This window comes from Priapulus caudatus, unplaced genomic scaffold, assembly GCF_000485595.1.
Source record: "Priapulus caudatus unplaced genomic scaffold, Priapulus_caudatus-5.0.1 Scaffold536, whole genome shotgun sequence".
Taxonomy (NCBI): Eukaryota; Metazoa; Priapulida; class Priapulimorpha; order Priapulimorphida; family Priapulidae; genus Priapulus; species Priapulus caudatus.
In genome coordinates this window covers 83,152-97,603 of record NW_014577597.1, presented here as the reverse complement: position 1 = coordinate 97,603, position 14,452 = coordinate 83,152, and the positions used below count along the sequence as shown (strand labels likewise).

The 14,452-nt window shown below is 44.5% G+C and overlaps 3 protein-coding genes across 10 annotated transcripts in view; 1 reads left to right on the top strand and 2 right to left on the bottom strand.

Moving 5' to 3' along the window:
• Positions 1-9,364, bottom strand: part of LOC106811417 (cytosolic phospholipase A2-like) — a 19,672-nt gene extending 10,308 nt beyond the window's left edge. For 2 of the 8 annotated variants that reach the window (XM_014815013.1, XM_014815018.1), the window contains exons 1-10: positions 8,383-9,364; positions 7,541-7,651; positions 6,875-6,990; positions 5,753-5,905; positions 5,017-5,132; positions 4,690-4,727; positions 4,355-4,484; positions 3,600-3,736; positions 3,032-3,275; positions 2,453-2,567 (exon numbers count right to left, since the gene is read on the bottom strand). In XM_014815013.1, coding sequence (XP_014670499.1) covers positions 2,453-2,567; positions 3,032-3,275; positions 3,600-3,736; positions 4,355-4,484; positions 4,690-4,727; positions 5,017-5,132; positions 5,753-5,905; positions 6,875-6,990; positions 7,541-7,581 — 1,090 coding nt within the window. In that variant the 5' untranslated portion in view covers positions 7,582-7,651; positions 8,383-9,364. Of the gene's footprint in view, positions 1-2,452; positions 2,568-3,031; positions 3,276-3,599; positions 3,737-4,354; positions 4,485-4,689; positions 4,728-5,016; positions 5,133-5,752; positions 5,906-6,874; positions 6,991-7,540; positions 7,652-8,315; positions 8,336-8,377 lie in introns of those variants that run through there. The other 6 variants (XM_014815019.1, XM_014815021.1, XM_014815014.1 and 3 more) reach the window with 5 other exon arrangements.
• Positions 9,365-10,948: 1,584 nt separating this feature from the next.
• LOC106811420 lies at positions 10,949-13,744 on the top strand. Its single transcript, XM_014815024.1, has 3 exons — positions 10,949-11,690; positions 12,204-12,285; positions 13,144-13,744. Exons 1-3 carry the CDS (start codon positions 11,396-11,398, stop codon positions 13,364-13,366), a joined length of 600 nt encoding a protein of 199 aa, XP_014670510.1. The 5' UTR covers positions 10,949-11,395; the 3' UTR covers positions 13,367-13,744.
• The window catches only part of LOC106811408 (epoxide hydrolase 4-like), a 13,393-nt gene continuing 12,465 nt past the window's right edge, over positions 13,525-14,452 (bottom strand). Inside the window, exons 6-7 of the mRNA XM_014814997.1 lie at positions 14,252-14,367; positions 13,525-13,805 (exon numbers count right to left, since the gene is read on the bottom strand). Of these exons, the coding sequence (XP_014670483.1) occupies positions 14,324-14,367 (44 nt within the window). The 3' untranslated portion in view covers positions 13,525-13,805; positions 14,252-14,323. The remainder of the gene's footprint in view (positions 13,806-14,251; positions 14,368-14,452) is intronic.

Here is a 14,452-nt window from a genome sequence, read left to right as displayed (position 1 = left end):
ACGCGCACACACACACCCACACGTACGTACGCTCGCGAACACGCGAAACGCCCACGCACGCGCACACAGCAGACACGCACTGAGGGGTAAAGTCCAGGCTTTACACGCGACTACCACAACTGCGGATGTCAATTACAGACAGAATTCCTAAATTATATTACACGGCATTATTTTTTATCTCACACGACGAGTTACGAAAGCAAGCAAGGAGCTGCGGTACACAACATTGCTAAAACAATAAGATAACATCGGTATTAGACTGGACTTATGCATTACATTTACAGCTTCTGTCGGTGCAATAACTTAATTCATTACACAAAATCAAAGTTGAATAATAAGATAAATTATTAAATGAAATAAATAAATAACATAAATATATATATCACTAAATTCAGAACGAGCCTAATGTATAATATACTATATATATCATTATATATATATTACTTGTATATATTGTATGTATATATATGAACTATATATATATACCATACCACACATAATACATCACATACAAATACATCACTACATACAGACATACATACCATACATACATACATGCATGCATGCGCATGCCATGCATGCATGATCATGCATACATAGCTACATACATAACTCATTACCAATATATTACTATTATTAATAAGATATAATAATTTTGATAATAATATACACCAACATCGACTTAAACTCTTGTCTTCATTATATACCTGCATGTGCTATTACAGACGGTTTAATATGCTGAAGCCCAGCTAGGACTTCTGCTGAGGGTCTGCCCAAACAAGTGCCCAGCACAAACTCTTCAGTTTCTCGGGCGGCTCGACATGTTAGCAAACATAGGCATTATTGGCGCGGCAATTGCCAGAAACAGTGTGAAGCTTGATGCTAATGTCTAATGCCTAATTTCGGTTCTCTGAACAACGGGCCCGACTGCCTGATCGAAGGACTACATTCTACAGGAGCTAAACCGGCGATGTCATGCGGAGCCTGTTCACCGTGACCAAGAAACGAGCCGTGCGCCGATTGTGCAGTTTATTGCATAGTTTTGTTGCAGGTCTAATTGCCGGACACAGACACAGGCTACACAAGTTGCTGTGAAGTGGCGGTCTCGTAAGCAGCTCAGCAGTGCGCAGCACATCCTCTGAAATCTATTGTAGCCAGTCCAGTTCCATATCCATTGTAACGATTGATTCACGACGTGAATCGATCTCCTGGGATTTGTCTGATGCAGCTGATTCAATAGCAACTGAAATAAAAACGAAATAGTACGCAATTTTTTTACAATTGCCGACGATTAAACAAATGATGACTCCTAAATATTCCCAACGCAGAAACTCTAACATTGCATATTTGATCAGGAGTAGATAATAGCGGAAGATTCCCTTTATCTACTCCTGATATTTATAGAACGCTGTATGTCTACCATGTTCAAGTACCTCACCACGCAGGTTACTCGCTGCACGCGGCCGTGTGCACGCCGTGCTGACCCGTATAGGCCAGCGCTTACATCCGCGCCGCTTGGCCAACGTGCAGCGTGCTGACCCTTATATGCAGGCTTACATGCGCCGACGTCCCCATCGTGCACGTTGCAGCGCTGTGACCCTTATATGCCCAGCTTACATTGCGCGCAGCACCGTGCAGCGTGCTGACCCTTATGATGCAGCGTTACAATGCGCGTTGGCCACGCATGCACGCGTAGCTGACCGTATATTGCAGGCGTTATATCCCGCGCTCGCACGTGCCAGCGCGTGCGGACCCTTATATGCAGCCCGTTATCATGCCGCCATGGCCCACGTGCAGCGTTGACCCCTTATATGCAGGGTTATACTGCACAGGGCCCACGTGCAGCCCGTGTGCACCCTTATAACTGCCAGGTCTTATTCATCGCGCCGCAGCACGTGCCAGATGTGCTGACCCTCTCATATGCAGAAGTTATATCGGCGCATATGGCACGGTGGCCAGCGTCGTGACCCGTGTGACCCTTATATGCGGGGTTCACATGCGCGTGGCACGCTCGCAGCCCGTGTGACCCTCTCATATGCCACAGGTATACAATATCGCCGCTGCAGCACATCGTCCAGCGGCCTGGGGCGACGCGGCAGCCTGCTGACCCTTATATGCCAGGTTATATTGCGCGCAGCGCGCGTGCAGCGTCCGTGACCTCTTATATGCCCAGGCTATATATATATATATATATATATATATTTATATTTATTTATTTATTTATATAATATATATATATTCAGTAGCGGTTGAATGAACGAAGATGCGCGTGAGCACAGACAGATGGACGAATAGACAGCAATAAACACGAACATAGAAACCACATAACGACATCAATACTAGTAAATTAGATTCCCTTTAGCGCTTCATCACAGCGGCGAGTATAGAACATTTTACAGTCGTGTATTATATTAGTTTTATCTCGCTTTAAGAGAGGTGTCGTGAAACTGACCGTGAAATCTTCGCGCATCCACCGACTCCTTCACGTGCAGGCAGGTGTACAGCGGCAGTGGACACAGCCCATCCTTCACACAGTCCTGCTGCGCTGACAGTTTCATGTCCTTCCGCTACAGAATATATGCGACACGTATATACGACACGTGTACAGATGTCTGATACGTATATATGACACGTATACAGAATATGTGACACGCGTATATATCACGCACATCACATCAGCCGTACGTGTTCACACGGTGAGTGAATGGAGCAATAGATTTTTTATACTTTTCTTATTGAATACATAATATATACGTACAATATATATTAATAACTGAATCGTTTAACCAACCAATTAGCTGTTACGTGATTAATTAAGTAATTAAGTAATATTAACATTTATTCATAACATTTTCAGTATAATATTATTATAATTACTGCTACAACTAATAATAATTATAATTAATAATCAGAATTAACAACTTTATTTACCTGCTTAATTACTATACAAAAAAAATACGTGAGCAGGTAAACCAATCAGTTAGAAACATGACCACCAAAAAAACAACTTCGCCGTCGCTCCAACAACTACATTTGTTCTCTCACGCACGTCGCCAAGGATCGTGTCGCCGACAAGATGGCCGAAGAAGTCCGTGAAGCTGATTGGCTGTCCGTTGCGGTACTTCTGCATCACCGTGCCGACGTAGCGGGACATCGTCGCGTAGGTGAGCGAACGCTGCACCCAGCTCGCCGCCATGCTGGCACGCAACTCCTCCTGCACCTGTCCCGGCGTCTTCGCCGGCCAGTCCGGATCCGAGTACGTCGACGCCAGGTACCTGCCGACGACGAACGACGGTGATTTATAGTGATGTTTGTGATATAGTTCTGCTATATCCGTGTGCCACGGCACCGAACCGGATGTGTTTTGTAACCACGTGTTAATGTGTCAGTCAGGAATAGCCTGGTTACTTGCCAAATGTCTTCTGACCTTGCTTCTGTGCGTGCGTGCGTGCGTGTATGTGCGTGTATGTCTGCGTGTGGGTACGTGAGAGAGAGAGAGAGAGAGAGAGAGAGAGAGAGAGAGAGAGAGAGAGAGAGAGAGAGAGAATGTGTCACTATCTAACTCCCGATATATACATATATGATCGGTGTGTAATTACCAGGACGAGCCGGACAGTCCAGCTACGTAGGTGACCATGTCCAATAGGCCTGTGTCCGACAGCGCCTTGAACACGCCGCTCAGTGACACCATGGCGCGGAAGCCTCCACCGGACCCTAGGACGCCGATCGTGGGCACCTGCAGCAAGATCAATCATCAATGTTATGATTGTGCAGGATACAGTCGTTCCACCGTAAAACTCTCATCTCTCTCTTTTTCTCTCTCGCTCTCTCGCTCTCTCTCTCTCTCTCTCTCTCTCGCTCTCTCTCTCTCTCTCTCTCTCTCTCTACCATGCATAAACGAAAAGCAAATTTGAAACGAAAACAGAATTAGATCTTCACTCTTACTGTCCATCCCTCTATATTTCCCCTTCTCTGCAAGCGTGCATGTGTTGCACCTAAAGATAGCTGGAGATCTATTTATTTACATTACTCAATTTATGCTGCAGGTAATCGTTATAATAACAGCCGATAACCGAGCTACTAGAAATCGGTCTATCGCATCGATAAGGGTTTTCAATAACGCATTACCAACGCATCAATGAGTTGTATAGGATAAGTGAGGTGATAGGTTCTCTCTTCTATGAGGTGTACAAGATAAGTGAGGTGATAGGTTCTCTCTTCTATGAGGTGTACAGGATAAGTGAGGTGATAGGTTCTCTCTTCTATGAGGTGTACAGGATAAGTGAGGTGATAGGTTCTCTCTTCTATGAGGTGTATAGGATAAACTCATTAGCTGTTAGGTCTCGGACCACACCTCGTCTAGGTTGCGTGGTCCGCGGTCGCCCAGTATCCGCTGCATGCTGTGAAACACTCGCTGCTTCCGTGCTTTCAGGAATGCCTTCTCGTCGTCACTCAATGCCAGGCTGAATCTTAGCGCTGGCTCACTGAAACATGTGTGGATGGCGTGACTGATATTGATGATTCAGTTCACATCTGTGGATTTCTGTATCGCCGCATTAGTTCTCGGGTTATTACAATACAATAATTGTACAATAACTACTTACTTAACTCGGAAAGTTGAAATTATCTACACATCGCAATGTTATTATATTTACAAATGATCACTATAGGGCCTACGTATAAACTTACGAGAATTCTGCTAATATGTCCAATTCGAGTTTCGTTGCCTGCAAAATAATAATGTCTAACTTTGATCCAAGAACTGAAAAACTAGTTATATAAACATCGAATACTCGGAGCCCAATATTGTAATTTCACTGGATTCGGAACTTATTGCAATTTCCTCTTAATTTCAATGTTTTACGCTATTATACTACTATATATGTAAAGTTTACGCTATTATCGTAAAAAGAATCCTAAACTGTCGATGACCTTATCTAAATTATCGATGATCTATTGGAAACATGCATAGATCATTATGACACGCACGAGCTAGAATACCACATGACCACGTACATTTTCCCATTCCAGTGAAAAGTGTTTGGTTTTTCCGATGGTGAGGTCCTTTACATAGAGTGTCGTCTGCACTAGCGTTTCGTCGAGTAGATAATTAGCATCCATTAACGTCACATCTGTAGAGAGACAAGCGATACATGAAACGCACAAAACAGTAGCTCATAATTATGTTGCCGTACATCTGTGTATCAACATCGTGGAAACTGTGAGCTTTTACTTTATATTAGCGTATTTTGTCCGAAACGTAATTCGAACTATATCCCTATCCTAATTTCGTTTATAAGGTGGGTGGGTGGGGGCTCCCCGTTGGCCACTGTAACCTGGGATGCTACACCATCTATTGGTTAGCTGGGTTACTGCTCCTCTGCACGCAGGCAAAGGACGAGGAGGCCACACTAACAGCACTGCCTCCTGTACCGGTGCGCTCTCTGATAGGTGGAAATTGGTTCGAAATACGTCAAGTGTTAATACACCAAGCGGTTGTCTCAGTACTGTAAGTCAGGATACATTTAAGTTACGCGCAGAGAATCAATATGGCGGCGACATATCCTGGTTGTTTTTGCGCTGGCATAGGACGAGAGATCTACGTCTAACAGCACTGCTTGCTGCACCGGGATGTTCCCTGATTGGCGGAACGTCAACGTAATCATGCGCTCGGCAGTTCTCTCAGTAACTCGATCCAGGCCCGCTTTAAACCGTCAGTATTTAACGCGAGAGCGATGATTCAAGCACGTACGTATACTCTCGTCAATGCTGTCTCGATAGTTTATGTAGAACGTCAACGTCTCGTTCCAGATTGGATTCAACTCGTTGTCTATCGTTCGGGTCGTCTTCTTGGACTCGGCAGCTGAGCGTATGTGCACGGACACGTACGGGTCGGCCGTGTCGACTGCAACACACAACATCATCACCTCACATCACCTCTTAATATACGTCACCAATACTCCCGCATTGCCGTAAGAAAACTAACCCAGTGCGTAGTGTGATGGCCGCCATCTTACGCACAAGTGATGCAGGGAGAAATTTCGTTGCTTTGTTCTTGTTATAAGATTTCTCTACGTTCGTGTAGGTATAAAAGGCCATGCTAATATCATTTTGGCGCTTCGCTCAACAATTAAAACCACAAATTTACAGTTTTATTAGATGATTATGTCGTCAATTTATTACCTATAATAACCGCATTTATAATTATTACTATTTAATCACTATTTAATCAATATTATTGGGTTGTCACTTCCGGTTACAACAACCACGAGTCCTCATCACTGATATAAGACTAAAAATTTCAGGTTTTCATCTAGAATGTTTTTAAGCAGGCAGCTTTCTGCATTATGTTATCATTCAGAAATACTTTGACGACAAACACCTTATACTCTATGGAAAAGCACTCAGTATAGCTGCTAATATTTAGACAAGTGTGATAAATGAGGAAGGGTAATAGACACCGGCAGGACTATCGTATCGTCATCAACCCCGGGGGAATTTAAGTTAGGTACACGTGGGTGTCTACCACGCCTTCACCTTCGCGCTAGGGGTTTTCACCAGTAGCGCAATTAGGGTTTGTCGACCGTAGATTTTCGTCAGCATGTTCGCTCAATCGGGGAAAGAAAATAACGCACCCGGCAGATAGATGCGATATGATATGACTACTAGGCACTTAGGATATGACTACTAGGCACTTAAAAAAAAAACCCTAACCCTAACCCTAACCCTAAAAAAAAAAAAATTAAATTAAATTAAAGTGCCTAGTAGTCATATCATATCGCATCTTTCTGCCAACACCGAAAATAACAGGACAAAATGCGTAGACACTGTTCGGTCGGAGTCGGATCGGGATCGGCTGCATCCGGGCACTCACGGTAGTCGCCGATGCTTCCCTTTGTCACGTTGGTTGCCCCGACAACGGTAACGTCGATCTTCAGGCATTGTCCCGGCGTGACCTCAAATATTCTAAACGGGTCTTGGATCCCTTTCCTACGACGAAAGGTAGCGTGTATGAATGAATAGCAGTAGCTCAACCGCTGTGAAGGGTGGCGCGTGTTCGCGTGAACGAAGGGGCTACACCATGTAGCTCGAGTTGGGTGCTGGGAGCTGGGAGCAGGGGCTGTTTTCGTTGCAGCGATTAGAATCAGGGAAATAAAATACGAGAACATCGCAAATATTTAAATGCTCTGTTGTCATACGCGGCAATCGGAATGTTGATGATATTGTTGAATATAGATCAGGAGTAGATAATAGGGTGGGGGTTAGCTAGGTTCCCTATTATCTACTCCTGATATAGATATATGTGTAAATTAAATTAATACGACATTGTCTATGCCATAAATTAGTCACTATTACGCTATTACATAGATGTGCAAAGTCGAAATGACTATGAACGAAATACACAAAATATCATAGCGTACATATAATATATCCTCAGCGATTCACATATGCATGAAGATGTAGAGGCAATTAATGGGGTTTAAAGGTTGCCGGACATGCAGGTCATGCATGCACTCCATGTATATCGTTTTATACGCACCGCTCGGTAAACCAGTTATTTGCCGAAGTCAACGGATCCATTGCGCTGCCAACTGGCCCTACTGGTCTGTATGCGACCTAGTTGACGACGATTGCTGCTGTTATTGTAGGCCTGTAGTGTAAATATAAAGAGAACACGACATTTATCAGAGGGGGAGCCAGAAGGTCAGGCATTCAGTAGCGCGCACACAAACACAGACACGCTTGCACGCACGCGGACCGCATACATCCATCTACAAGGCGTCCTGTCGCGGTTCGTTAGAGAGATATGTGTGTATGTGGTTGTATGTCATGCGGTGTTGCGTTTGACGGTATTTATTTTAGTTTTATTTAGATAGTTTGTTATCTTAGCGCCCCTTGCACTTCCAAATTTTACAGTGCCGCGGCGTTACTGGGAGAACCATCTATGCAAGTATTGTACGCACACACACAGACGCGCATGCACGCACACACACACACACACACACACACACACACACACACACACACACACACACACACACACACACACACATACATACAGATGCGCGCGCACAAGCACGATAAAATACCCACACACGCACGCACTCACACCAACACACGCACGCCCACACAGACGCGCGCACAAGTACACGCACACGCAAGTACGCACGCACGTACACACACGCACGCACGCGCACTAACACCAACACACACGCGCACCCACGCGAACAAACACGCGCGCGACGGCGTCACTCAATAATATAACAGGTGACAAATAATACAAATATATTATCACGTCGTAACGTTTTCCGGACCTTTGCGTAATCGTGAAACACCTGTCGTGCCGGACAGTCATGCAGCCAACCCGCCAACGCACCTTACCTCGTGTAGGCGAGCTCACGCTGCAGCAGCTTGGTAACGATGTGTTAGCACAACCCCCACACTATAATAATCCACACACTGCGTCACTGCGGGTGCGCGCTCCTATCCGCGTATCCCGCCTCCGCTGGTCCGAGCAGCCGCGTGAGTCGTCCGTAAAACACACGCACACACGCATACACACGCCAGTGAAATTATAATATGATCACATGTTGCCGCGTTCGCACACGCTGCCTAGACTGATCCGCTCTGTGTGTACAGCTCGTATATATACGCACACTCGCAGTCTCCTCCGACGATGGGGGAAGCAGTGCTCGACAAGGTAGACAGTGTGAGATGGGATCCGTCTACCCGCTATGATGATTCATGCTTCGGATCCGCCCACAGATCTTTTCCCGAGTATAGCCTAGTACTTTCGTTCACTAGGTGGCACTGTTTTCGCTGAGGCGGTCGTTCGTGCCATTATGGATCAACACGGACGTGATCTTGTCCATGTTTTTCCGTGTGTTAGCGGCGCGTTGAGTGTTCGTTCCCTCGGAAGAATACACAGATCGGTATATATCACATGTGAAACTACATTATAATCTTCAATCGTGTTCGGTTATACGATGCGACGAACAACGTTCACATTAGTAGTAGACTACTCATACGGTTTCTATCGATTACATTTATATAGGATATACGCGCGCAACGCGACCCCGCTTGGAGAGACAAACACGCGGAGTGCGTGAGAACAAGTTGGACTAGAATACATAATACGCGACAGAAGCGGACACGCTCGTGTGTTGCAGTGCGCGCGCATGTAACGTACATACACGGGATTGGCCCCGAGGGCCGCGTAAACTTGCCGTACGTAAGTGTTCCGGACTGGTGGGATCATAGGTACAAACATCGAAGCCTGTACAGTTAGGCAGGGAGTTACATCGTATCAAGAGCGTATTAAGAAGGCCTTCTGAATACGCTCTTGACGTGATGCGGCCATGATGCCGAGGCGCGCCGAGGATTGACACTTTGTGTATTCCAATCACAGCCTACGCCGCACCTCTCTATAATATTTTCAAAGGTGGGGACCCGTCACAGTACCAAATCGCCGATCTCAGAAACTAGGGCATTCTGCTAGGCTAGAACGGTTTCCTACGATAGAAATTGGCACAAAACCGGAAATAGCACGTCGTTTAGCGCACTGCGCTACGTCTTTCCGTTGCATTTCCACATCTCCGTAATCAGAATAAGCCCCGCCTTCTTTGTTCAATGGGCATGAATGGGGCGTCAACGACGTGACCCGTTACTGCGTGTAGGTGTTTGGCGAGACTGTTTGCTTTTCGTAAATCATGAAAGGCCCGGCCGATACATTTCGCACCGAAGTGAAAAAATTAGGCATTTTTACCCGCTTTCGGAAGTGAACGAGTGCGTCATTCATTGAACATTGAAGTTTTTCTTAAAATTAAATAATTCCGAAAATCCCTAACCGCGCTACTCGATTGTTTTAGCCAATGAACGTAGCTGTGTTTGTGACGTCTTGCCCGCGCGCTTTATGCTTGGCTTAGCAGGCCTCGAAATGGATATCGGAGGCAGGCACCTCGCAACCCGCGTGTTTGTTTACATATAGCTTTGTGACGTACGGTGTTCGGGATTTCTGCGATGATAACCTCGTAATTTCTCAGCATTGGGAATTTTGGACACATTGGTGCATGGAACATTTTACCAATTTAGTGGTGTCAGTTAGTCACGGATATGTCACAGTAAGTACTAACCGTATATGTTTCACATACGTTCACCTATTTTGCACACAGGCGGTCGATCATTGTGAAAAATTATGTGAAGATATATTTTTATTGAGACGTTCCAAGTGCCTGCATGTGCTTTCATCAGTCTTGTACGTCAATGCACGTGCGCCAAGAGTATAAACTCAACACAATTTCATCTCTGTTATTGTTTACGCCTAAATGCGTGATTGATCAGGGAGGGGGTGCATGTAAGAGGGAGACATTTTTTTGGGGGTTCCGAAAAACAAAACACAATTCCACTTGGCAATTTTATGGGCCATTTCAATTGGAAGCTCTGCATAATGGACCCCCAACAAGCCCTTTGACTGCATGCATGACTAGTCAAGAAATTCAAAGGTGTGTATATTGCTCTTATTTAGCCGCCGATAGTTCTTATTTAGAACAAAGTCTTCATTGTTATCTTCTAAAACTACAGACCATCCGCTGACCGCTGTGGAGACGTGCGCCGGGCCTCGAATTTGGCGCACGTCTCCACTGCGGACAGCGCTTCATACTTGAACATCCCCGCGGAACTGCGCGCGTCTCATCCGCGCGCAGCGCTCAGGATCAACAGCAAAGCTGTGCCATGCAATCTTGTATCAGGAGTAAGATAATATAGGCCTATATTATCTTACTCCTGCTTGTATCATGTCTCTCTGGATCGTATGTGGTAACCCTGTTTCTGCGTTGCTCTAGTACTATAGCCCTTGTTACCACAGGCCTAGCTCTAGAACTATAGGCCTAATCCTCCGCCCCGCCACAGGTAGTCCTGTGGCGGAGCGAAGGGCTCTAGAGCTACCACAGGCCATGCAACTGTGGCAACAAGGGCTCTATAGTACTAGATCTAGTCTCTGCGTGGTTATATATTTGTACCTAACGTGATTGCTGTCCGCTTATATGGCACATGACACTCTCTGGAGTCTGGTGAATCAACAAGAATTTTCGCTTTCCGTCTGCGCGCGCGTATAGGGGACGCAGTCTGAAACTCGTACGTAGTTATCGCCCTAGCTAACAACAACAGAACCAGTCTATCCTCAGATTATAGCGCGTCCCTGAACCGGTCCCTCCCCCCGCTCCTCCTGCTGTTGCTCCCCGTATACAAAAACAGACGCATGTGCTCGGCGTTCGCCATTGCAGCTGTATCCGTGCGCGTGTGTAGCGTAACTAGCGTTTACAGGCACGAGCAGCGAGGTGGAAGAGGTGCGAATGAATGAATGTAATACGTTCGGAACACAGAAACGACCGCAACAATGGCGGCGGAGATCGTGACGACGGTGCTGGCGGTCACCTACAAGGTCATCGAGAGTATTTACAACATCATCGCTCGAGAGCAGAAGCGATGCGAAGACTGCGTGCGACTGAAGCGGAAAGTGGAGTTCATTGAGACGCTACTGAACTCGCACAGCGACATCTTCCGGTCGGAGTCTTCATCGTCGGCGTCGGCGTCGTCGGCGGGACAAAGAGTTAGCAAGAAGTCGAGAGGCCGCAAACATAAAGATCCGAGCATGAAGAAAGCTCTCAAGAACGTGCTTAGCGCACTACGTGGTTAGTGACGAAGACATTTTGAATATATAATTATTCAAACCGTGTGGCTATATATATGCACAGGGGCGTGTACAGGATTTTGACCAGGAGGGGGGTCTAACCGTAACCCAAACTTGCGAGCACGCGATGGGGGGTGGTTTGGGGGGACCTCCCCCAGAAATTTTTGAAATTAGACCCCTTTAGATGCGTTTTCTGCGCGAGCAGGGGGGGGGGTCCGGACCCCCTGGACCCCCCCCCTGTACACGCCCCTGCATTGCATGGGTACAGAATTTGAATAATTATCCCTAAACTATCGCTCCATCGCATATGTGCAGCTCATTGATGCTGCCCACAATTCAGCGCCTGCATAGACATATATAGATAATATACAGTATATATATATCAAGAGTGCATAATAGAGATGTCTATTAGTATTAGCGATGAGATCTATATTATGCACTCTTGATATATATATATAAACATATAGATATATCGAGCTGATTACGGTATCATAATATATGTAATTTCTTGTAGAATGTGAAAGCTTCTTGCGGTATACGTGTACGGATAACCCCGGCTGCTGTCTGCGTCTAAAAGTGGCTCTTGGAACGACATCGTAAGTTTACAGCGGGCTATATATATGTGTATATATATATATCAGGAGTTAATAAAGACAAATTTGTCTTTATTAACTCGTGATATATATATATATACATGTATTGCCTTGTCCAATTCCCCATAGATTGCATTAGATAAGCTATATAGTGGTAAAATTGTTCATTAATGAACACAAAGAATGCGATTTCGTGTACTATAGTATAAATGTATAATAATGTGCCTATATTGTTCAAAATTAGCTTGAGAAATTGCACTGAGAAATTGCTTTCGTTAATATGTATTCTACTCACAGTATACCTACCAGTATATTACCTATAGTCTGGCCCAGATCGTTGTGATACGCGCAAATACAATGTAACACTTCTACCAATAAATCAATCTATACAGTGACAATTAAATGCTTAGTGCGTGACGGAATGTGCTGGCCAGCATGGCATCAATGATGGCATGTTATACGAGATCGTATTCTATTGGGGCATTGTGGAGTTCCGACGCTACAAGTAAATTTCTTACGAATTTGGATTGCAGTACAGCTATGTTTGGGGGAGTTATTGTTGAATCCTGGTGGGTGTGGGTATAATCAAGAGTCTTGGTATAATACATCTACTGATTATTGCGCATGTTCGCCATCATACCAGCTATCTATAGTTACTCTGCTCTAAATATACCAATAACTGACTGACTGAGTGATGCATTTATCACTGACTGTACAGATTGGTGTAATGGTAGTACCGCGAATCAGCGCAATATGAATGCACTAAGTTGTGCTACGTTTGAGATATAAATAGTATAATATATATAGTACATTTTGATAATCCTGCGAGTGTTAGAGTTACTCTGGGTTTTGCTGTTACAGGAAACGATTTGAGCACCACTTTTCGATGCTAGATGACGCCACCAGTTACCTGGAACTCGCAATCAGCTTGCGCGCAGCGTCGTCATTGAGCGAAATCAAGTCTGAGTTGGAATCACAGAATAGCGAAGTGAAAGGCCTTACATCTAGTGTCGAAAATCTTTCAAAGGAAGTTGGCGATCTGCATGGACAACAATGCAAAAATGTAACTGAAGAAAAACTATAAAAATTTGTGCTATTTATGAAAAAAGAGTAAATACATGTTTAACTACTGCTTAGACTGATTGTATATTGCGTCCCAACTATAAGTTGTGATTACATAATTATGTATTAGTGTTTTAACCATGTGTATACCACATTTTATGTAAAAAATAATACAAGGTATCTGCTTTAACCATTGTATATTAGCTCGTTTATTATGTATGCACTGTACTGAGTACTGTTATGTACTTTTGGGTATATTCACTGCCGACGAACCTATAACTACAAGTTTATAAGCCAACGAAACATCGCATGACACATGACGCATGACATATAGCATGACAGATAGCCCGAGGTATGTTGTGTTTACGTCAGTAAAGAAGGTTTCTGTGTGTCATATTCATTATTTCTTTTTGTCTTTTCTTATGGTTATTTTCTTTCCGGTCAGCCACTCTCGCATATACCTGAAATTAAACGTACAATTTGTATTCAAACCCGTTTCTTAAAAAACCTTCGAAAAGACCATTTTCTTGTGTTCCATATATATTCTGAATTAGACCTTGTCAATAACATTGTTATTAGAAGGTTAATGAGATAATAAGGGATTATGCCATATTTATTAACCCTTGTTATATCATAATTAAATATGAATATTAATACACTGGGTCTCATGCGCGACACTAGCGCCGACCAATGGCAACAAAAATGCTTACATTTTATTTGGCGTTGCGGGTAATCGGGATGTTGAAAGATAGGCCTCCTTATTATATCAGAGATGAAATTATTTTAATATTTGAGTAGTACATAGTACATATAGTACATAGTCCCCTTATTTAAGTCGAATTTGCAGTACTTCGTTGCCAAAGATGGGCATAAAGTTAATTGTAGACCGTTGTCGCATGTCTCTCACCTGTTTACAACTTCTGGCTCTTGCTGCTGCACCCAGTGACTGCACCCATTCACCAGCCTGGCGGTATAGTCTTCACAATTCTCCCCGTTCAGTAGTGCGAGTTCCGTCCTCAGAGCCTACACGTGTAGTTGTAAATACGAAAACGTTTTGTAACATCTGCACATGGCTAGACGCGCGTATGCGGATCTGGAGCACATACGA

What these genes read in the sequence shown, in the direction of transcription:
- LOC106811420 (XM_014815024.1), top strand. Translation starts at nt 11,396, where the DNA reads ATGGCGGCGGAGATCGTGACGACGGTGCTGGCGGTCACCTACAAGGTC. An exon ending in CGTGCTTAGCGCACTACGTG is followed by an intron (nt 11,691 to 12,203) that starts GTTAGTGACGAA and finishes AATTTCTTGTAG; the next exon opens with AATGTGAAAGCTTCTTGCGG. An exon ending in GTGGCTCTTGGAACGACATC is followed by an intron (nt 12,286 to 13,143) that starts GTAAGTTTACAG and finishes TTGCTGTTACAG; the next exon opens with GAAACGATTTGAGCACCACT.